Source organism: Trachypithecus francoisi, unplaced genomic scaffold (assembly GCF_009764315.1).
Source record: "Trachypithecus francoisi isolate TF-2019V2 unplaced genomic scaffold, Tfra_2.0 Lachesis_group3, whole genome shotgun sequence".
Lineage (NCBI taxonomy): Eukaryota > Metazoa > Chordata > Mammalia > Primates > Cercopithecidae > Trachypithecus > Trachypithecus francoisi.
This window is the reverse complement of record NW_022681468.1, coordinates 141,256,081-141,280,960: the sequence shown is the minus strand read 5'-3', so window position 1 is coordinate 141,280,960 and position 24,880 is coordinate 141,256,081. Positions and strand designations below refer to the sequence as shown.

The window sequence follows — 24,880 nt, the reverse complement described above, 5'->3', positions numbered from 1 at the left end:
ATTCTTCAGGTCCAAAATTTCTGTCTGCCTCTTTTTTGTATTTTCTTTCCCTCTGTTGATATTCTGACTTTGTTCATGGATGGTATTATTGAGCTCATACAGCATCTTTACCACACTTATTTTGAATCCTTTGTCAGTTAATTCATATGCCTCTGTTTCTTTAGGATCTGTTTCTAGAGATTTGTTTTGTTTGTTTGTTTGTTTGTTTGGGCCATGTTTCCCTGATTATTTTTGAGTTTCATAACTCTGTGTTGGGATCTATGCATTTGAGAAACAGCCACCTCTCTTTTTCCTTACAAACTGGCTTCATACAAGGGAAGAATCACACCAACCAGCCCAAATAGAGATTCTGGGGGTCTCTAAAATCTTCTGTGGGAGGATGTGACTTTTCTGGGCCTGTGTGTTCAATTTTTCAATTACAGAAGTTTGCCAGTTTTTCAGGAACTTGTAATCTCTTGCTCCTTCTGATGTCTGTGGCACTGCAAGTTCTCTGGTTCTATAGCAGCAAGCCACCCCACTCTCTCTGTTCTCCGTGGTCACAGGCATCCAAGGTATGCCAGCTTCCTTTCAGTGCCCCAAGCGGCAGGACAGATAACTGGTTCATCAGTCATCCCTCCAAAAAGCTGGAATTCTGGACATACTTCACTCCCCTCCCTCCCTTCTGAAGGAGAACCTTCAAGTTGTGTACTTTCTCCTATTTCTAGTGAGGAGTGCCAGCTGCAGCAAGCTACCCTGTGCTCTTCTTTGTTCTCAGTGGCTCCTGGCATCCAGAATATGGCAGTACCATGAGCACTCCATGTGAAGTGAGACAGAAAGCAGTCCCTCAGGCAACCCACTGAAAAGCCAGAACATGGCATGCAAGCTCTACTCTTCTCTTTCCCCCATTCCCCCAAGGGAGAGGTCATGAGACATGGAATTCCTTCCTGACACTGAGCTATGCTGATTTAGGGAAGGAGTTGATGCAGATAAAGTGAAATTGTTCTTCTTACCTGTTTCAACATGACTGTTTTCAGCTCTATGCTCACCTGAGGTACTACAACTTTTGAAGTGAATTCTGTGGCTCTCATAAAGGTATTTTGGTCGATACAGGTTTGTTAATTCTTTGTTTCTGTTGGGGGAATGAGGGCTGGGACTTCCTATTCTGCCATCTTGCTGATGTCACCACTCACATGGGCTTTGATTGCATCATTTGTCTCAAAACTGCCAATGCCTCCCCACTGCCTGGCAAATTAGGCATTTCTGCCCCATATTGATGGCTCTAACGTGCGTTTCCCAGGATAATTTTCTGTCTACAGGCATCCTTTGCTACTGTCATTCATCTTCTCTTGGCTTAATACCATTCTACGACTCTGTCTGCACCTATGGTTCCTTCCCTATACTCCAAATGTCCCTCTTTTGAAATCTTGCCTTCTTTCAAGGTTTGCTTTACATGATGGACCCTATAAGGAGCCTTCTCAGTTTGCGTCAACCAGAACGACCTCTCTGTTCTGAGAAACACCATAATGCTTTGGTTGAACCATTCTTATCTCATTCAGCTTTACATTATAATTATTTGTTTCTTTTATGAAATTATCAGCACTCTGAGAGCAAGGACTATGTATGTGATACTGAACAACAGTCAGTTGCAAATTCCTTTACTTCGATATAGCAGGTATTCATTTAACTAATTGAATTGAACTGAAAAGGGTAGAAAGAGTCTGTCCTCTGCTTGATACTCCAGGGTGGCCTCCTACTCTAACTCCTCTACTACCCTCTAGTTAGCATGTCCTGCTCCAACTAGAAGGTTCCAGAAAAAGCAAACACTTAGCCTTGAGCACTATTCAATACCAGGTTTTGGAAATGATTCAGGTTATGCTTAATAGAACAACATCCTGTGAAACCTCAAATGAGAAGTCAATGATACCTTGCCTTCAGGATCCACCAGAAGAAGATGTTTTGCTTGGCCTCCCTGTAGTCCACTCAGCACATATTGGCCAGGGGATGTTGCACTCTCTCGAACCAAAAAGTCCCCATCCTTTACCAAGAGGCTCTCTGCCGCCTTCCTGCTCAGCTTGCCATGATAGCATTCTTCACTCCACAGCTGCTGCTTAATGTGTGGCAAAGAATGTGAGCTGGCAGGCTGGGCCGTGGCACCTGGCTGAACAGTTTCTGGTGCTTCTGAAGTCAGAACACAAAGAGAGACATCATCGAGTTACCTCTTCATCCATCCATTCATTCATTTATTCACTCAGCAAATGTAACCTGAGGTCCTACTGTGTGCCAGGCATTGGTTAAATAATACTGCCTGGGAAGAAATGAGATTTTTGTTTTCAGAACTCCCAACAGGCTATAATTTAATGGTAGATCCAAACATTGCCTTTGGCTTCTGTTACCAGGGAAGCCTCGCCCAGGTGCAGGAGTTTTTCTTTCAGATGGGAAATGGAACAGACCCATGAGAACTGCTTTTATAACTGCAGAGAGAGGCTCTTTATGTCCCAGGGGTTGCATGTTAAAGAGAAAAAGGCTTATGCTGTACCTGGATTACAAATAATTTCTACAATGTTTCCAAACGCTTTGAAAATAGCTATAATAACTTTAGGCCATCTCCACTTTTTAGCATTTAGCTCTTGTCCCCCCTTTTTAAAACCAAATTATTAATGTGTCTAGTCATTCTTCTGACCCAAAACTTCAAAACTTTGCTAAACCTCACAGCATTCCTACTGCAGGACCACTTTGTTGTTTGTGTCATTCACCTGCCTGGACAAAAAGAGCTGATGAGGTAAAAGAAGACAAATCATCAGGGAGGAATAGCCCAAGGCAGCTCCCCAAGGCGCTGCCTACTAAGTGTTGTCCAGAGTTGAGAGCACTGGGGATGGGAAGGGACCTCCAATTAGCAGTTTATAGTACTATCTACACTCATAATAGTGGTAATAGTTACTGCATAGTTCTCATTTATCAAGTATGATAGAAACTGCTAAATGCTTTACATACATTATGTTGTTTAACTCTCAAAATTAGACAGGCAAGGAAATGAATCTTTAGAAAGGGTGGCCAGACAGGATGGCTCATGCCTGTTATCCCAGCACTTTGGGAGGCCGAGGTAGGTGGATTACCTGAACTCAGGAGTTCGAGACCAGCCTGGGAAACATGGTGAAACCTGGTCTCTACAAAAAATACAAAAAAAAAAAAAAAAAAAAAAGCCAGGCATAGTGGCACATGCCACGAGGCACATGGCACATGCCACGAGGCAAGAGAATCGCTTGAACCAGGGAGGCAGAGGTTGCAATGAGCCAAGATCACACCACTGCACTCCATCCTAGGCGACAGTGAGACCGTGCCTCAAACAAACAAAAAGGAAGGTTCAGGGACTTAAATTTACACTGCTAATAGTTGTAGATCTGAAATTCGAAACAAGGTCATCTGACTCCAAAGCCTAGATTCTTAATTACTAAACTCTAAGGCCCTTGCCTTGGATGTGAAAATCTTTCTTTTAGTAGAATCTAGCCACTCTACTTCAGTAGTATGGACAAAGATCCCTAGCAGGTACCTAGGCTATCTTATTTGGGTTAGCCTTCAGCATCTCCAAAAGTAATAACGTAAAATCCTTATGTCTGAAACCAGGTTCTTATGTCTGAAACTTGTGTGTTTAATAAGGCAAATTTACCAGGAAAATAACCATAGAAACTACACTTTGTTTTTGTTTTTTTTTAAACACAAAGGGTCTTTTAAATAGAAACCAGTCTTTACCTTTATAAACTCAAAGAAGTGTTTATGTGTCCTTAGGTAAGAGTCTTGCAAATGAGAAATTCTCTTGACTATGAGTTTGTATGACTACAATTTACACATGATCATCCCATGAAGTCACTGGTGTAGGCAACCAGTGTCCTGTAGTCGTAATTCAATTCTATTAATACATTACAGTTTTGTCCCTACTTGAGGGCTTCTTTCTGCACACAGTTATAATGTAGTATTCACAAACACATCTTTTAAAAACTATCATTAATCTAAATCTAATGGCTGGAAACATTCTCTTCTAAAATCAAATCTTTCTATTGTTGCCAGAAATAGCCTGACAAAATGTATGCAGATTTGATGAATAATACTTGTAACTGGCCTTAGTGCTGCCTGCTTTCAGGCACAATGGATAACTTCTAATGAGTCGCTATGTGTGTGTTTGTGTGAGTGAAAAAGCGTGTGAGTGTGGGAGGAATGCATGCACGCATTGTGTGTGGGTATACACATCTTAATGCGTGATGGCTTTTGGTTTATTCTGAGATTATGGTGAACAGCTTTTGGACAAAGACAAAACAATAGAAAAACAGACATTATATCATCTTGAAAAGAGGCAACGGATCATGGGCCAACCAGAGGAAATGGACAATGTTTTCCTAACGGTTTCCCAAATTAGCAGAAGGACAAGGTACTCCACTGGGAGATTTCAATGATCCAAACATTTGCGGAAAACCTGATTCTGCCAGAATAGATGACAATTTGTTTATTTTGTTTAATTTTAAAAGTTACACATACTAGCTTTTTAAAATCTAGCAAAGAGAAAAACAAATAAAATTAATTACCTATGGTCTCATCACTAAATAAAACTGCTCTTAACACTGTGGTACATTATCCATTATCTTGCTCCTTTTCTAATGCATAAGTTGACATTGACAATAATACTTATAATCTAAATATGGTTATTTATATATAATTTATGTATAATATTTAATAAATTGTTGAATTGATATAATCTTATTTTCTCAGAAGAAGTAGTGAAGGTTAAGGAAGTAATAAGGAAGGCCAATCTAGATTTAATTGAAACCATAAAAAAGTGATAGGAATTATGGAAGAAAGTAAATCATATCATCTTGGAGTTCCTATTGGCACTTAAAGACATATTGTTCACAATCAGACCTTAAAGAAAGCACAGTATAGATATGGCTATCCACATCCAAATGGATCTAATGGGCAAAACCTCTAAAAGGGAAAATACAGTTTAAGGAAGAGAAAAAAATCTAACATGCAAAATCTGGATTAAATAATTGAAAGTAATCTCAATGAGAAAGAAAGGATGGGACATTTAAAGAAACCATTATGAACTGTAAAGATGGCACACTGATGAATCCCATTTTTAAAAAGCACCTGTAAAACAATTTTTATAGTATTAATTATTATTTTAGCAAAGCACTGGAAAAATTGGTATGTCCTTCAATAAGGTACTGATTACATAAATCATGATGCACTCATACAATACTATAGAGCAATTTAAAATAGTGAAGATCGTGTGCTTATAGAGACAAATTTCTAAAACAGAGAGTAAAATAAGGAGGTATACAAGGGGATTATTATAACTGAGAGCTGAAACAAGAAAGTGGAACGTTGTCTTGTTTGACATCAGCTGAGAATGTGCACATTGGGTGACTGAAAATTTTTGTTGCTCCGTGCATGGCCACACATGACACAAAAGGACCATGAGTATTGATTTTGGAGTTACAACTAAATTTTAGCAAGTAAGCTAATTCTCGAATATGGAATCTGTGAATAATGATAATTGACTATACTGTTTATTAGTATGGATTATTGGGTATATGAAAACTCTAAAATAAAAATGTATTTGCATTGAGAGGAAAAATATGTGCATTTACACAAAGTATCTGAAAATTTGGTAGAAAAAGATGTTAACATGAAATGTTAAGCATAAATGAGAGAGAGGTTCAGACAGTACCCAGAGAAAAATTATTTATAATGTAAAGAAAGAATTAAATGTCTGTTAGACACGTTACTACGGCATAGCAATTAGTATATAGTAATTAAGATGCTGGTTGAGAAAAGGCAAGGGGCCTAATAGAAAAAACGTAATAAAGATCCCAGAAACAAATTCACATATATACGAAGAGCTTGACATAATAGAAAGTAGCATCAGGGAAAAGAGGAGACCACTCAATCAATAGTGTTTGGAAAATTGACAAACATAGATAAAATTAAGTTAGATTTCCAACCTCACATAATCTATAAAGGTCAAGGGGAATAAATATTTTATTATGAAAATAAAATGATGAAGCCAATATTTAAAAAAATAGTTGTTGGATAAAAAAACAAAAATTTAATCCAAAGCAAGTAGAATGAAAACATGATAAAGATAAAATGGAAATCAATGAAATAGAAAACAAAAAACAACAGAGAAAATTAAACCCAAACCTGGGCACACTGGAAAGATCAATAAAATTAATAAACCTAAAAGAGGACTGATCAAGTAAAAAGGAGAAAACTACCGATAACAGGAAAGAGAGAAGGGATATCACTATGGATGTTTTGGGCAATAAAAAGACAATAGGGAAATATTGTGGAAAGCTTCATACAGAACTGCCTCTAAGCTAATAAAATGGAATGCTGCTAAGTTTTCAAGGAAACTACATTGCCAAATAAATCACAATCCCTTCTTGTCCATGGCTTCTGGCCCCTGAAGCAAACTCGAATCTCTCATGACCACAGTGGGAAATAGGCTGTAAAAGTGGCAAAGCCCCCAAGAAAGGCACATTCTCCAGTATCTACTTTAAGTGTGCACATGGAGAATAATGGCAGCAACAACCCAGATGGCACAGTCTGGGTCCACAGATGACAGTGGACACCAAAAGTCCTTTCATAAAGCCGAACCAGGATCCAAGCAAATTGCTTTCTCCACTTCCAGCTCAGGTAGTCTTCAGAACTCCAGCCTGGCCAGATTTGGTCATCGCTGTGGACCAGTGACTGCTGTCCCATGCTGTTGCATTCCTCCCTTTTGTGAATGTGAGTTTCTACTGCAATTATCTTATTCCTATTCCCCCGTTAATTTGGGGTATGGAGGGTGGCAGACAACTTGGCAGATAATAAGGATCTTCATCTAATCTTAGATGCTGTAATTGTATAAGTACTTGCAATGTCTTCCTTGGGGAGAGGGCAAATATGTTTTATGTGAAAAGAAAAGCTCACGAATATTTGAGTGGCAGATAGGTGTACTGTGGCAGAGATAGTTAGTCATCTACCAGTATCTATCCTCCCTTTCATTACATCACAGAACTCCTAAGTTTAGCTGGGCACCCAGCTAGAGTAATTTTTCTAGCCTTCCTTGCAGCTAGGTGTGGCCACATGTCTATGGTCCACCAATGGCAGGTAAAAAGAAATGATGTCTGCCTCTTCTGGGTCATGTCCTTTAAAGAAATATATATGTGCTCCTCTTGCTTTTCTCCTTTCCCACTAGCTGCATGCAAATGTGATGATGAGCCACTTTGGACCAGAGATGGAAGCCAGATGTTGAGAATGACAAAGCTACCCTACCAATCCCGTGGCACCAATCTTTGAGCTTTTAGGTAAAATAAATAAATGTCAGCCCTTTTTACACTACAGCATTTGGTGGGGGCGGGGGCGGGCAGTATTTGTTATGGCAACTGAGACAGAAACTAACAATAAATCAAACTAAAAATTAGTACCGGAACTCATGGTATCTTTGTGCCATGTTTGGTGAGAATAAAGACTTTGTCAGAACCTTTTTCCTGTTCGTAGTGTGACAGGATGAACTGAGGAGCCCTATGAGCCTGCCTGAGAGATATTTAGTAACTCTGGATGTGTTTTTGTTTGGTTTGGTTATACTGAATTATCAAAAGCTTTTTTTTCCGGCTAAAGGAGGCTAAATATGCCTAAAGAAGCTAAAGAGGATTTTTGAGGGAGGAAGGAAGAAAACAGAAGGATCCATTATGGGGGAAGGTTAAAGGTGAAGTTAAGACATTTTATTAAAAAGTATGTACAAAGCTATCCCCACTCCATCTCTTCATTACTAGACAGACGCTTTAACCAGGTAAGCCATGAAGCCTCACCCCATCTCTTTATTAAATGTTCTTAAATCAACATAATTTAAGGTTTTGGAGTGGATTTGTTTTGGAGGGAGCAATGTTGAATTTAATCTCAAGAAGGCAGCAAGGAGCCCAAGAGGGCTATGGTACATTAAATCCTAATAGGAAATAAAGAGTAAGATCGTACCAAAGGCCTAAATTATTAAATATGTTGCCACCAAAGCAGGGAAAGGGAGAAAGGTGGGGGAAAAAGTCAGAGAAAATACATTTTGACATTACAATTTTGGACAAGGCAGACTTTATTTATTTTCAATGAATGACAGGAATTTTGTTATGTATTAATTTTGCCATTTCATATTATTGAATGACCTATGACAAAAGGCAAAGTTCCTTTGCTTGGATTATGAATAATTTTAACTTTGGAGACTAAATTAAAAAAGAACTGGAGTTGTGAATCAGAGAAAATTCCAAATCACGTAATTTGGGCTACCCACTAAATAAGTTCTCTGATAATATGTGTGGCTCTGAAAAGTCCATGAAATGAAAAGTATCAAGAATATACTCTTATAAAATCTAAGGTCCAGAAAGGGTTTTTTTCCAAAAAGTTGTAACAAACATTACCTATCCACACAGGACATTGCCCATTGCACAGATGAGTAAGCTTAACAGCAAAAATCTAAATTTGTTTTACATCTCATCACCCGCCACATAAGATGTCTTCTGTGGTAGCCACAGAGATGCACTACCCAGATCTCCCTTCAAAGAAGCACCATTGCCCCAGGTGTCAGCAGTCAGCCTGCAGCTAACCAGCCCTTCTGGCTCTGCCTCAGCTGCCAGGGTTTGACCTTCCTGGTGTGGCCCACATCCCAAGACTGAGATAAATGGGGCTATATAGGGCCAGCCATTTGGGCCCAATGTAGGACAACTCTGACAGACCACATGGGCTTTTTGGTGTTGGCCAAGGCTTTGTCAGGCCTGCGTTGTAGTCCCATCTCCCACTCCAGCCAACCCTACTTCCTCTCCGTTGCTTCCTGATATTGATCATGTTACAGACCCTGCCTGCCAAGCTTCATCTTAGCATCTGCTTCCAGAGAATCCAGCTTGGTTGGATAGGGTGTCAGGAGTGATCTTAGACAGTCAGCATAAAGAGGGACCACTTGTCACCTGGCTGACAATGAGGACCCTGGTTCTTCATCTAGACAGTTAAGACGGTCTGCTGAGGTCCAGGCTCAACAAAATCTTTTCAATTTTGTCTTGCATTGCAGCCACACTAGCTGGAAAGCTGTCTTTGGAAGTTCTGGAGAAATCTCCCGGACTATTAAAAGGATCTTCTCAGTGACTGGTTCTCCATCATTGGAGCAAACCAGATTTGACAGCATGCCAATCTCTGAACACAACAAGCTTCAATATTTTATGAAAAGCATTTTTGTTTGTTTATTTTTCCATTGATTATAGACTTTTGGCTTGTTTTATTTTTACTTATGTTCCTGTTTATGCATTTACCCCGATAGTAATTTGACAGGAAAGATGTTTGTCTTATTGTGTTTTACCCACAGTACATGGGTGAAGAAAGGAGCCAACTTATTTTAGTGCTTTATAGATGACTTATTAAGGGGTTTTGAAATGAATAAAATTAATGCTATCCCTAACAGAAACAGTAGCCACTGTAACTCATGCAAATAAACAAATTCAAAATTATCTCCTGGCCTTGACAGCCCTTCTTTCAGCAAAAGTACACAGCAGAAATCAAAAGTTGGAAGTAAATTTAAAGTATTTGAAAGGATTATTCAAAAATCAACATTTCCAAACCTTGAAACCCTAAACAACTCCACAAAGCTCTAATCAATATTAACTGTGGTGAAGGATGGAGGTAAAGAAAGATAACTCAACACCTGAAAATGAGACCAAGAAAACAGCCTCCTTGAAATGCGAGATAGTACAATTAGTTAAACAGTAACCCTCAAAAAGATAAATTCAAGGCTGGGCATGGTGGTGCCTGTAATCCCAATGCTTTGAGAGGCTGAGGCAGGCAGATGGCTTGGGCCCAGGAATTTGAGACCAGCCTGGGCAAACATGATGATACCCTGTCTTTACAAAAAATACAAAAATTAGCTGGGCATGGTGTTGTGTGCCTATAGTCCCAGCTGCTCCAGAGGCTGAGATGAGAGGATCGCTTGAGCTCAGGAGGCAGAGGTTGCAGTGACCTGTGATCATGCCATTGTACCCCAGCCTGGGTGACAGAGTCAGACCCTGCCTCAAAAACAAACAAAAACAAAACAAAACAAAAAAAACACAAAGAAGATAAATTCAAATTCTAATCCCTGGTACCTGTGAACATGACCTAATTTGGCAAAAGGGTCTTTACAGATGTAATTAAATTAACAATCTTGAGATGAGATTAGTCTCATCTCATCCAATCATTTCATCTCCTCCTAAATCTAGTGACTGTTGTCCTGTAACAGGAAGAAGAGGGAGATGAAGAAATAGAGACACAGGGCCAGTCAGTATGAAGACAGTTGCAGAGATTAGAGTGATGTGTCTACAAGCCAAGGAACATCACAAATTGCCAGTAGCCACCAAAAGCTAGGAGAGATGCATAAAATGAATTCTCCTCCAGAGGTCCCGGAAGGAACCAACTCTGCTGACACTTTGATTATGGACTTCCGGCCTCCAGAACTGTGAAAGAATAAATTTCTGTTTGTGGTAATTTGTTACAACAGCCCTAAGAAATGAATACAGACAGTGAGTAGCTACTTACTTCCGCAGTGCCAAGGGCTCCCCAGTGGTTGGGCTGAGCTTTGATTTCCAGCAGAGCCAAGTGTACTTTGAAGAGCCTGTGTATTAATGTAGCAGGGGTCATCGAAGAGATCCACTCGGCACGTGTGCTTCAATAATGAGGTATCTCGCTGGGACTGCACCCCTCTTGGATGGACGTTACCTGTAGTGATTAGTAGTGATCTATACATTATGTTTTTTGCTTTGTAAATAGTAAATAGAATCATGTTTGAGTCTAGAACTGATAGAAACCTAAAGGCCATGCCCCACCCTATACAATGATTGAACATTTAACTTTTAGGTTTGACCTGGAAAATCAAAAGAAGTACCAGTCTCTGAGGGAAAGCCACCCTCTCACTGGGCTTCTTTCCCCTCTCGGGCCCAGCCCACAGCTGACCAATTGTGTCAACAGCAGACAAGACAAGCAAGAAGATCCAAAGAGGACTGACCGGCCATGGAAGAAAGAGGGCTGATAGTCTCAGCAAACAGCACAAACCCACACTCAACATTGCTCAGAGGGGTTGCCCAGGAATCAGGAAAACACACATGTCATATTGAACTTGAATATCTATAATTAAACTCCTTTTCAAAGCTGATTAATTTTAAATCCTTATTTCCTGTGAACTAAATTAATTTATAAATAAGAAATGAATGAATGAATACAATAAAATCCTTAAGAGTAGGAAGTCTGGCTTCTCTCTATGCTCAAAGTTTGTTCTTGCCAACCTCAGCCTTGCACCAACTGCTGATGTTTAATTCTGTTATTCAATGAAAAGAACTCAAGCCTCAGGTTATCTCCTCCTCCTCTATTAATCTGTCCTCTCCCCTTCCATTCTATTCTACACATTGTAGCCCAAATAATCTTCTGAAAACTGCAAATCCAGTCATATTTCTCAGAAGTTTCATGTATCTCTTCAATTGCTTCCCATGCTCTTTAACAAGCTGTAGGCCCTGCTGTGTCTACCCAACTACCCTTCTTCCTCTCTTCTCCCCAGCCTCTGTCTGGGATCACACTGGCTTTCCTGCAGTATGATCTCACATTGAAAGGCTGTTACCTCTAATTAACATGTTCTTCCCTCCTTTTCTCCATCACCGTCATTCTTCAGATGTTAACTTAAACATCTCTTTCTTTAGGAAGGCCTTCCCTGACTTTCCAGACCAGACTAGATCTCTGCTTTCCTAGCAGTTTTCACTAGACCTCTGATATGGTTTGGCTGTGTCCCCACCCAAATCTCACCTTGAATTGTAATAATCTTCATGTGTCAAGGGCAGGGTCAGGTGGAGATAACTGAATCATGGGGGCAGTTTTACCTATACTGTTCTCCTCGTACTGAATGAGTCTCAGATCTGATGGTTTTACAAATGGGAGTTCTCCTGCACAAGATCTTTTGCATGCTGCCATGTAAGATGTGCCTTTGCTTCTCCTTTGCCTTCTGCCATGATTATGAGGCCTCTGCAGCCACGTGGAACTGTGAGTCCATTAAACCTCTTTCCTTTATAAATTACCCAGTCTTGGGTATGTCTTTATTAGCAGCATAAAACCAGATGAATACAACCTCCAAAGTCCATATCACGTGAGTAATTCATTCTATTATTTATGTTCTATTCTATTATTTAGTTAAACAGAGTATGTGCTACCCATATAGCTAGCCAGCTGTGCTCAGGGTCATCATGAGGCTGCACCTGAACTAGTGACATTCCTTTGCCATAATGAAAGACAACATTAGTCCTTCTATTGCTTTAGTCATTAAACCTTTTCAGTGTGGTCCAAGGACCAACCACATATTGAATTTCACATCAGGGTGAATAATGCTATGATACTTGTAACTCATAGTATGGAAACTAAGAATACAGCAAGCAGGAGAAGCCCAGTCAGAAGTCTGCAGTCTTACCACCTGCTTCTCCTTTACTCCTTGTCTGTCAGCTGTGACAAGTCATCTTGAAATGTGCCATGCTCTGTATGTGGGGTATCCTAAAACAGGAGTGAGGTTTCTACAGAGGGAGGAGTTGACAGGGTGCCTCATTTGTTTTGTACATTTTGCCACATATAAGACAGTTTCCATTTGCTTAAGTGGGTTTATAAGTTATATTATCTAGTTTAAACTAAACTTGCTTTTACAAATGGAAAGTGGCTAAAAAATTACTGCAAAGAAATGAAGGATTAAGGATAATTCTTTTAGTACAAGCTCCTCCTTAGCTGCATTACGAGCTTATAAACAAGAATGATCTAATCAGATCAGAGCTTTGGCCCCTCAAATGTTCAAATTATCAGGAATTAAATCTATTTTCTTTTTCAATAAATGCTCTAACTGCATACTAGACCTTGAGATATTATCTAATGATAGCATCCAGCTGTTGTAATTAGCAAGTCTTTGTAAGAAATGTTTATGTATCATCTACTCTAACTTTAAATTTTCCTATATTTGTGTGTTTTATGATACATGCATATTAATATATTAGCACATGTGTATACAACTTATACATTATTAAATAACCATTTATGTAGGAATGCCTGCTCGTAAAAATTTACTGAAAGTGAAATAAAATCAAAAGTGCTTGAAAGAGGCTAAGTCAGTTTTCTTTTTTTTTAAGTTAACATCTCACCCTGTCACCCAGGCTTCAGTATATTGGTGCAATCACAGCTTACTGCAGCCTCGAACTCCTAGGTTAAAGTGATCCTCCCGCCTCAGCCTCCAGAGTCATTGCGATTACAGGTGTGAGCTACCGGGCCTGGCTAGAGGTCAGCTTTTAAATTCATATGGACCTGAGTTCAAGTCCCTGTGGTATCTCTTACTATCTGAGTGGTCTGGGATGAGTTAATTAACCTCTCTAAGACTCAGTTTTCATATCTGTAAAATGTGGGTGCCTGGCTTAAAATACTGTTGTGAGAACTAAGTGAAATAATGTTTGTGAGACACTGCGCATAGTGCCTGCCTTATAGCAGGTATTCGATAAATAGTTCCCACTGATGCTCAGTTATTACTTAGTCATTGATGCTGGGCCTCCATACATGATGCTTATCTCTTACTGCAATATCCTCCCCCTCCTTTTCTTTATCTAATTCTTATTTGTCCTTTAAGATTCTGCTCTGAAACCATCTTTTTTCAGGACGCCTTCCCCTGAATCCATGGTGCCACTTCATGACATACTGCAAGAATCTGTTTACTTCTGTCTTCCCCTTGAGACTGCAAATTCCTCGTGTCCTTGAGGAAAGACTAGAATCCATCTAGTCTGTGTATCTTCTGCACCTTCAGTGCTTGGGATGAAGCTCGTGCTCAAAAGAAAAATGTTTATCAGCTGACTGGACAAATAACTGCATGTCTATCCAATCTTCCTTTGTTGGCATATTTAACCCCACCACGTTTTGAAGACTCTGGATCAACCCATAGCACGGGGTGCTAATGCATCTGCCCCTCACAAAGCGTTAGCCTGAGCTAACCACATCAATTTTACCATCCTGTAGGATGACACCAAAAGCATCAGTGTTCATGTCCAGCCTCTCTTGAAAACTGCCACCTTTAAGTGCACAATAGCGTGCTGAAAAGAAAGAAAGAAACTGCCATCCCTTTCTTTTTCATATGTGCCATCATATTTAAGTTGGTAATGTTGCCTTAAATCAAAAAAAAAAAAAGCCCACCCAGACCCAAATTTAAAATCATTCTAGGCTGAAGTGTATGGTTCACAAGGGCTTAGACACACGTGCCAGCTAGTATGCCTTCCAAAAGTTCTTTGTGCCAAGTATTACTCCAAGACCCCATCCAACTTTCCTAAGAGAAGATTTGTAGAGGAAAATAAATATATACACAGTGTATACACTGTACGTAACAACATTTCAAAGTGTAAGCCCTTAGGGTTTGTGGGAACTTAATGTCTTTTTGATTAAAAATATCAACATTTCAATTTTAACTGGAAGGTCAGGGAAACATTATTCTATTTCGCTAATTATTGTTTTTCATGAGGGAGTTTTTCCACAAGTATGAAGGATAAGAATCTTTTCTATGTCTAGTGATACATAGAATTAACTCTTTCAACAACCAGAGGCTACGGCAGTATTTATAATACACTGGAATTCAAGTTTGAAGTCAATATTTGAATAAATGAATGTCTTGGGAGGTTACTGAAAATATTTCTATAGGTATCTCTCAAATGCCTATATATGAATCTCTGGGAAAAGCCACAAAAACTACGTATTTGCTATTCTGGCAACTGTTCTTAAATTACTCATTGGTAAAGAATTTTGGATTACTTTAAAAACATATGCCCAAGTAGGCCAAGCGCAGTGGGTCACGCCTGTAATCCCAGCACTTTGGGAGGCCAAGGCGGGCGGATCACCTGAGGTTGGGAGTTCGAGACCAACCTGACCAACATGGAGACACCCCATCTCTACTAAAAACACAAAATTAGCCGGGCATGGTGGTGCATGCCTGTAATCCCAGCTACTCGGGAGGCTGAGGCAGGAGAATCGCTTGGACCCAGGAGGCAGAGGTTGCAGTGAGCTGAGATGGAGCCATTGCACTCCAGCCCGGGCAACAAGAGGGGAATTCCATCTAAAAAAAAAAACAAAAAACAAACAAACAAAAAAACACATGCCCAAGTAATCACAGACAGGTCTCAAGGTAGGATTACCTGATTTATAGGTGCCTAGGGATAAAATGACACTGTAGTAGGAAACTCCCTCCTGCCATAGTAGGAGGGAGACCTTACATGTCATGGCCACTGGGACATGGGTTGAGTCCTTCTATCCCACCATGGTTTTACTAGTTAAGGTTTGGAGATATAGCCTCTGAGCATTCTGGTTCCTCACTGGAACTCAGAAATGGCTTTTTTTTTTTTTTTTTTTGAGGCGGAGTCTCGCTCTGTCGCCCGGACTGGAGTGCAGTGGCCAGATCTCAGCTCACTGCAAGCTCCGCCTCCCAGGTTTACGCCATTCTCCTGCCTCAGCCTCCCGAGTAGCTGGGACTACAGGCGCCCGCCACCTCGCCCAGCTAGTTTTTGTATTTTTAGTAGAGACGGGGTTTCACCGTGTTAGCCAGGATGGTCTCGATCTCCTGACCTCGTGATCCGCCCGTCTCGGCCTCCCAGAGTGCTGGGATTACAGGCTTGAGCCACCGCGCCCGGCCAGAAATGGCTTTTTTATGGAAACGATGTTGTAATTCAGTGATTTACGGGGGAGCAAAGTATCTAGGCGGAGGACTTCTCTTAACTGCAAACACCATCTCACCTCCTCAAGATTCTGAAGTTCCCAGTTACAATCATTACCTTAGAGCCACCATTAAGAAAAGTAGTATGCAATAGAACTTTCTATTGTTTTATCTGTCATTACAAAATATACATTTAAGCTTCAATATAGGCACACCAGAATAGTAGAATATAGTATACTTGTCTAAGAGTCAACCATCATGGCTAGGATTACTTCTATAAAAATATATCCCAGGCTCCAAACAAACTTTTATTAAAGTTTGTTCATGTGTTTGGATCTTCTTATAGTGGCTTAGGGAAATATATATGTAAATAAGATTAAGGGGTTATATTGTTTGTTGGTTTAAAGAAGAAAAAAACTAAGATAATCTGAAACAATAAATTATATGGCAAGACTACACTTACAAAAAGAAAAATCTTGAATAAACGTTGAAATACTTTCATATCTATTAATTCCTTCATAAATTTATGTTTTTAGAGATGGGTGTTTTAATAATTTTTTTAAATTAATCAAGTTGAGAACTCTTGGGGGAAAAAAGAAGGGAAGCCATGTCCCTTTTTTCTAGGGGTAGTATTGTGATTTAGCCCATTCAACATAATTCTAGAAATGTCCATTTCTAGACTTTCATTCAGTGAGTTCCCTTCAGAAGCTAGGTTATTGAGGACAGGACGGATGTGGCTATGCTGACTATTTAATGGAGAGGAGGGAAACAAGCTGGGAAGGGAGGTATTTGGGCAGGACTGAACATTATGAAGATCCTTAGGACACTGCTGTAGGTTCGACACTCATCCTTCTCTCTTTACTCCTGAGCTCTCTCTCTGTCCCAGTGATCTGGGAACTGGTCTTGGCATACTTAGTGCTGGTGTCCATTTTTTTTTTTCTCTCTCTCTCTCTCCTTCCCCTGCTCTCTCTTCCTGTCTCCCTATGTTCCTTTCCTACTTGCTTCCTACCTCCCTCTCTGTGCCTGGATAATTCCCACTCATCCTTCAGGCCTTGGTTTGATTGTCACTTCCTTAGAGAGAGCCTCTACAGCCTCCTAGATTAAGTTAGGTTTTCCCATTATTTCTTCCCATAGCATCTTGGGCTTTGAAGCACTCATCATACTTGTAGGCATTTGTTTAAGGTGTGTCTTCCTGGCTAAACTGCAAACTACAAGAGTGCCAGTTGTGTCTCTAGCTCTAGCACCTAGCACAGTGCCTGACCCATGGGAAGTCCTCAATAAGTAGTCATTAAATAAAGAGCTGAATAAATTAAGAATATATGCATGAGATAAAATAGGACATGGAAGTATTTCCAAATGAGCTTCAGTACAGGGGAGAACATGGTTGCAATACCACAAGGCATGCGTGATACATTCCTGACTATTAAATCCTTAGGTTAAGAACCTCCAGGATGAGGGAAAGGAGAGAGGAAGGAATTATGGCTGCCAGAGAGGGTAACTTTTAAGAGAGTCATACTTACCATTAATTTAATTTGTTTAGTAATATTATTAAAGATTGGTTTGGAACTTTAAATAACTTTAAAGAATGGCATGGAATTTTAATTTCTATCATAAGAAGGCATGCTTTTACAGAACTTCAAATACTGCCTTAGCCCTGGCATGGTGGCTCACACCTGTGATCCTAGCACTTTGGGAGGCCAAAGGAGGCGGATCACTTGAAGTCAGGAGTTTGAAACCAGGCTGACCAACATGGCAAAACCCCATTTCTACTAAAAATACAAAAATTAGCTGGGCATGGTGGCAGGTGCCTGTAATCTCAGCTACTCAGGAGGCTGAGGCAGGAGAATTGCTTGAACCTGGGAGGCTGAGGTTGCAGTGAGCCGAGATTGCGCCATTGCACTCCAGCCTGAGCCACAGAGTGAGACACTGTCTCAAAAAAATAAATAAATAAAAATAAAATAAAATGCTGCCTTAGTTCACTACTCTGTTTACAAGATAGAGGAAGGTGGTAATCATACCTATACCAGAAAGAATAAATCTTCATATAGCCTTCATGATATAAAAATAATAAACTTAATATATTACATTGGTGTAATTCCATAAGAAATAAAAAAGTATCCTTGGAAGTGACTGTCTTGTAGATGGCAAGTTCCTGCTAATTTAGTTTGAGTTCTTAAATATGGTTATCCATCTCTATTCTCCACTGCATTATTTACACAGTTCAGTCATCTCCCCCTCTAAAACTATAAAACTTTCCTTCCTGAAGAAATAAATATGCTCAACAACTAATAGGAATTAAAATAACTAACTCACAGTATACTTTGTTTTAATTAAAATATATTTCCAATCTGATAGTTGATGCCGTGGAAACGTTTTGTCCAACATCAATGATCACATGCAGTAATAAAACATTTAATACTCTGGCAAGTATGGGGTGGACAAGCTCCTAATTGAGACTCTCACATTTCAGACATCCTTTCGTTCCCTGTGCCATGCCAGAATAAAGGTTTTATCTTAATCCTAAAGGATCTGACAGGCATCAATTTTCACATTAGCTTACTCCTGATCTTTGAAGTAGAACTCCCTTGGGTTTCAAGCAGAGAAAGCACCTTTCCAGAGAGAGAGCTTTCATGATGTCAAGGCAGTAAAAGACTCCATAAAGCAAAAGCATCAGCATGGCAGATCACACAAGAGCAAGGGAGAACCATGAGCCTTCCTAGTGACACATATGCAACATTCTGGGCCTCTCTGAGAAGCCTACAGCCAAAGGATTGTGTGTTTAGTGGTAGATACCTGACTTTTCAATGAAATATTTAAGAGCAAGGGCCACACATGTCCATAGGACTTACAAGGAATAAGGAGGGTGGCAGATGGAGAAGGGCATTGTACCTACCTATTGCCCTGCTTTGTTCTAAACAGTTCTCATATACACTGCTGCACTTGGAGTTTCCAGGCTGCATGAACAACAAATTATGAAACATTTACAAACATAGTACACATTCATAAACTTAAAAGAAAAAATTAATAATACTCCCAGAAGAATATAGCAGACTTCACTTTCTGACACAGGAAATGTTTGACAAGTAAGAAAAGTAAATGGATATTTTGGGTGAACAGTGTACACTCTTCATAGTTCATCACCTTGGAGCTGCAGAGTTGGTTCTGATTGGGCTGGGGGATTCTAAAGGCTACCAGTGTCCTGTGTCCTGAGGGTTACTGCTTCTGCTTGAGAAGTCGCATTCCAGAACTCAATCCAAGTCTCAGCCAGAAAGTGATTTTCAGGACATTGTTATAAACATTGGCCATGTAGCCAACCTCTATCTAACTTTGAATTGGTAGATTGGATCTCTACTCTACTCAGGTTTGTGCCAGACTCACGTCTCACCCTTGAAAATCTCATCCAGAGAGCTTCGATCATCCCCGTACATACAATCTCATCAGCAATATACTGGGGGGAGGGATCCGCTTGATGCCTTTGAGATGGGCAGTGCCTTTGGAAAGATTAGTTTGGCAGCACTGTGCAGGAGGGTTTGAGGGAATGAGATTGGAGTCAGGAAAGGGTCTTTCAGAATCATCTAGGCAAGTGAGGACCAGTACTTAGAAAGAGGCAGTAGAAGTGGAAAAGTTTGGATAGACTCAAAACATAATTTCATGGTAGAATCCTAGGTCTTGAAGACTGAACTGATATGGGGCCCAAAGTGTGAGAAAAACAGAAGATTGTAGATTAATGAAAGATTGTCAGTGCCATTAATAAACACGAGTAAATCAGTAGAGGAATCAAGTTTGGAGTCAGGGAGAAAATGCTGAGTTCAACCTTGATATAGGTAAGCAATGTAGTGCAATGCGGCATTACAGCTACAGAGATACATAAGAGCCAAAGACAGAGAAGTTAGAGGAAGTGTGTACACAGCTGGCCTGCCAGAAGCAAGATAAAGGCCAAGGGTAGAGCCTGGGAGAGTGCTAATGTGGTGGTATGGCAGGGCTTGTATTTTTATTGGAGGAGATGAAATAAATGATAACGTAAAAAGGTACGACTTACTTTGAAACATATCAAAAATAAGATGGATCAATGGATGATAATCAGCTATATATGTAATAAAGCAAATATAATAAAATGTTAATTGTAGAACTGAGATGGTGAGTTTGTGAGTGTTCACTGCATAATTCTTTCAAATAGTCTATACGTTTAAAAATACTCATAATAAAATGTTGGAAAATGTGAAAAAATGAAAGGACAGCAGCGACTAGAGATGCAGAAAGAGAATGATAAGGTGGAAATGTTTTGGAAGCTTACAGAAGAGGTCTCAAAAAATAAGAGGTGGGGCCGGGCGCGGTGGCTCAAGCCTGTAATCCCAGCACTCTGGGAGGCCGAGACGGGCGGATCACGAGGTCAGGAGATCGAGTCCATCCTGGCTAACACGGTGAAACCCCGTCTCTACTAAAAAATACAAAAAACTAGCCAGGCGATGTGGCGGGCGCCTGTAGTCCCAGCTACGTGGGAGGCTGAGGCAGGAGAATGGCGTGAACCCGGGAGGCGGAGCTTGCAGTGAGCTGAGATCCGGCCACTGCACTCCAGCCTGGGCGGCAGAGCGAGACTCCGTCTCGAAAAAAAAAAAAAAAAAAAAAAAGAGGTGGGGCCAGGTGTGGTGGCTCACGCTTGTAATCTCAGCAATTTTGGGAGGCCGAGGCAGGCAGATTACCTGAGGTCAGGAGTTTGAGACCAGCCTGGCCAACATGGCAAAACCCTGTCTCTACTAAAAATACAAAAATTAGCTGGGCATGGTGGCATGCACCTGTAATCCCAGCTCCTTGGGAGGCTGAGGCAGGAGAATCACTTGAACCCGGGAGGCGGAGGTTGCAGTGAGCCGAGATCACGCCACTGCACTCCAGCCTGGGTGACAGAGTGAGACTCTATCTCAATAAATAAATAAATAAATAAATAAATAAATAAATAAAATAAAAAATAAAAAAATTAAGAGGTGGAAGTCTTAGCCATAGCAATCAGGCAAGAGAAAGAGATAAAAAACATACAAATAGGAAAAGAATAAATCTATTTTTCTTCACTGACTATGATTCTATACCTAGAAAACACTAGACTCTGCCAAAAGGTTCCCAGAACTGATAAACTTCAATAAAGTTTTGGGACACAAAAACAATGTACAAAAATCAGTAGCATTTCTATACACCAATAACATTCAAACTGAGAGCCAAATCAAGAACACAATTTGACTTACAATAGCCACCAAAATATAATAAAATAAAATACCTAGGAATACATCTAACTAAGGAGATTAAAAGTCTCTACAAGGAGAAAAAGAAAACACTGCTGAAAGAAATCACAGATGACACAAATGAAAAAGCATTCCATGCTTACGGATTGGAAGAATCAATATAATAAAAATGGCCATACTAGCCAAAGCCATCTACACATTCAGTGCTATTCCAATAAAACACCAACATCATTTTCCCCAGAAAATGATGGTTCATATGGAACCAAGAGCTCAAATAGCCAAAGCAATCCTAAGCAAAAAGAACAAAGCCAGAGGCATCACATTATCTGACTTCAAACTACACTATAAGCCTACAGTAACCAAAACAGCATGGTACTGGCACAAAACCACACACATAGACTAATGGAACAGAATAGAGAACCCAGAAATAAAGGTGCACACCTGCAGCCATTTGATCTTTGAGAAAAATAAGCAATGGGGAAAATACTCCCTATTCAATAAGTGGTGCTGGGATAGCTGGCTAGCCATATGCAAAAGAACGAAACTGGGCCCTTACTTTTCACCATATACAAGATGTATTAAATATATAAATCTAAGACCTCAAATTGTAAGAATCCTAGAAGTAAACTTAGGAATCTATTCTGGACATCAGCCTTCAGAAAGAATTTGTGACTACATCCTCAAAAACAATTGCAACAAAAATAAAAATGGACAAGTGGGACCTAACTAAAGAGCTTCTAAGCACAGCAAAAGAAACTATCAACAGAGTAAACAGACAATCTACAGAATAGGAGAAAATATTCACAAACACTGTGCATCCAAATAGGTCTAATATGTAGAATCTATAAGAAACTTAATTCAACAGGTAAAAAAACAACCCCACTAAAAAGTGGGCAAATTTCATGAACAGACATTTCTCAAAAGAATACATACAAGCAGCCAACAAATATAGGAAAAAATGCTCAACATTACTAATCATCAGAAAAGTGCAAATCAAAACCACAATGAGATACCATCTCACACCAGTCAGAATGACTATCATTAAAAAGTCAAAAATACAGATGCTGGCGAGGCTGCAGAGAAAGGGGAATGCTCATACACTGTTGGTAGGAATGTAAACTAGTCCAGTCACTGTGAAAAGCAGTTTGGAGAGTTCTCAAAGAACTTAAAACAGCACTGCCATTTGACCCAGCAATCCTAACTGCTGGGTATACACCCAAAGGAAAATAAATTGTTCTATCAAAAAGACACACGCATGCGTATGTTCATCGCAGCACTATTCACAATAGCAAAGACATGGAATCAATCTAGGTGCCCATCAATGGTGGATTGGATAAAGAAAATGTGGTACATACACACCATGGAATACTATGCAGCCAGCCACAAAAAAAGAATAAAGTCATGTCCTTTGCAACAACATGGATGCTGCTGGAGGCCATTATCCTAAGTGATTTGACACAGGAACAGAAAACCAAATACCACATGTTCTCACTTATAAGTAGGAGCTAAATATTGGGTACTAATGGACATAAAGATGGCAACAATTGACACTGGGGACCACTAAAAGGTGGAGGGAAAGAGGGGGGCAAAGGCTGAAAAGCTATCTGTTACTATGCTCATTACCTGGGTGATGGGATCATTTGTATCTCAAACCTCAGCATCGTGCGATATACTGATGTAACAAATGTGCACGCATACTCCCTGAATCTAAAATAAAGATTGAATTTAGTACCCATGGACTCAAAGAAGGGAACAATAGACACACAGGGGCCTATGTGAGGGTGAAGGGTGGGAGGAGGGTGAGGATTTAAAAACTATCTACCAGGTATTATGCTGGGTGACAAAATTATCTGTATGCCAAACCCCCACGACAAACAATTTACCCTTGTTAACAAACCTGCACATGGACCCCTTGAGCCTAAAAGGTGGAAAGAAAAAAAAAACTAAAACTGAAATAAAACAAAATAAAAGTTGAAATTATAAAAATAAAAGCAACAACAAAGAAGAGGGGTCAAACATTATAAACAGACACAGAATACTGAAGAAAAGATTTAGCAATTAAACCACTGGTGACTATTGTAAAAGTAACTTCCATCAAGTTGTCAAGCCGAGCTCAGATTTTCCAGTATAGTACACATGTTAACACAAAGACAGAGACGATGCTTTCTAGAAGTTTGTGGGTGAAAGGAAAATGACAAGGAGGTGGAACATTATTAGGTTGGGTTGAGGGAGTTCAAGTTTTTTGCAGGCAGAAGGAACCAATAGAGAAAGAGCGAAGACTGAGACAGAGGTTACTGGACAGAACTAGGACACAGAGTTGGCAGGAGAGGATTGGATAAGAAGCACAGGGAAAAGATTAGCTTTGGAGATAGTTGCTAAGGAAGAGAAGCAAGGAGAACCTGGGCAGACTTAGAGCTGTGGAGGGGTGAAGCTGAGGATAACATGTTGGATCACCTCAGTATTCCAGTGAAGCGAGATATGAGATCATCGGCTGAGGCTACAATTGGGGGATTAGGAGTAAAAATGATCTAGTGCAGCCTCTGACAGTTACTCACTCTCCGGCTCTGTATTTGAGGAAGACAGGACTTTCTCTAAACTAGCATTTGGAAATCCTCAAAGTAAAGGCTCTAGTGATAAGAGCAGAATTGCACTGCTGGGTCCAATAACAATAAAACATTACATACCAAATAGCACAACTTTTCACACCGTATGGGGCAGTAAGCCATTTGTTCCGTGGCTTGAACTTTGATCCGCATATCGGAAACACCACCTACTGGTGGCTGCTTCCCTGGAATTTCATTGTAATATTCATGATCTTCTCTCTCCTCGGCATGGCTATCAATATGCACCTCCTCACTGCAAAGGAAAAAAGAATCCTCAAAAGGCTGGGCGAAAATTCAAATACTGTAAGGGATGCAAGGGGATCAGAACCAAGCAAATCATCCTGAAAAACTTTGCATTCATGTTTTCAGTTTATAGCTGTGCCTAAGTGATGTTAAACATCTGGATGAAGTGGTCAGATGGTTGAGTTGTTTAGCTTTCTGTAGACAAAATGGGGTAAGCCAATAGAAAGTGCCAAAGGGATGCTTCTGTGTCTCCTCCAGTGATAAAAACAATGATAATAACAATATATGAACTCCCTAAATGTAAGACATTTTTGTCATAATATTATAAAAATACAAAGTATTCTTGAGTATCTCCAGCACACTTTGATTGTTCCATTTTGGAAATGTTTTGCCCATATAAAATTTAAATATTGTTCTTTGGGTACAGGGCCTGTCCCAGTTTATTAATCCAAGATGAAAAAAAAAAAAAATAAGAGAGCTATGGCCAGCTATCTTGTCTGCACAGAACTGGAGGGGTATATGCGATTAATAAAGAAATATTAGAACCGTATGTGGTAAGTGGGTAGATTTATATAAACATGGAATTGTTTTAAAAATTGAAACAGGGCAAGACAAACAAACAAACAGAATTTTCTTCCAAATTGGAATCAGGAATAGTTTCTTACAGAAAAAAAAAAAAAAAAGAATAAATCAAGTCTATTTGGATTGAACTGATTCAACTGACAACTCACACAGTTTTGTTGGGTTCATTACATGCCAATAAAATTATAGCACTAAGACAGAAGTGCTATCCTGGGAAAAATTCAGCATCAAGGCCTCCTGGTAACCGCCTCTCCTTTGCTACCCTAGACTACATCATAAAAGGAGATCTCCAAACTGAGTATTTGTTGATACACAAAGTGACAAAGCAGAGGAAAATGCATTTTAAAGTACCTAAGAGTTTTGTTTCCCCGGCATTAATTGTGTGAGCCAGAGGCATCACCGCATTCCATACTTGGTGGAGTCTGACAGGCCTGAAAGGGTTCAGCTTTCATTGCAGACTTTCTGTGCCTTAGAACAACCAAATTCTTGGGTCCCATCATGTTCCA

General features: G+C 39.9%; 1 protein-coding gene across 1 annotated transcript in view; it reads right to left on the bottom strand.

The window, feature by feature from the left end:
• SHC4 (SHC adaptor protein 4) overlaps positions 1–24,880 on the bottom strand; it is a 149,131-nt gene that overhangs the window by 10,065 nt on the left and 114,186 nt on the right. The window contains exons 8-11 of the mRNA XM_033190186.1: positions 23,631–23,802; positions 18,609–18,669; positions 10,558–10,737; positions 1,904–2,157 (exon numbers count right to left, since the gene is read on the bottom strand). Of these exons, the coding sequence (XP_033046077.1) occupies positions 1,904–2,157; positions 10,558–10,737; positions 18,609–18,669; positions 23,631–23,802 (667 nt within the window). The remainder of the gene's footprint in view (positions 1–1,903; positions 2,158–10,557; positions 10,738–18,608; positions 18,670–23,630; positions 23,803–24,880) is intronic.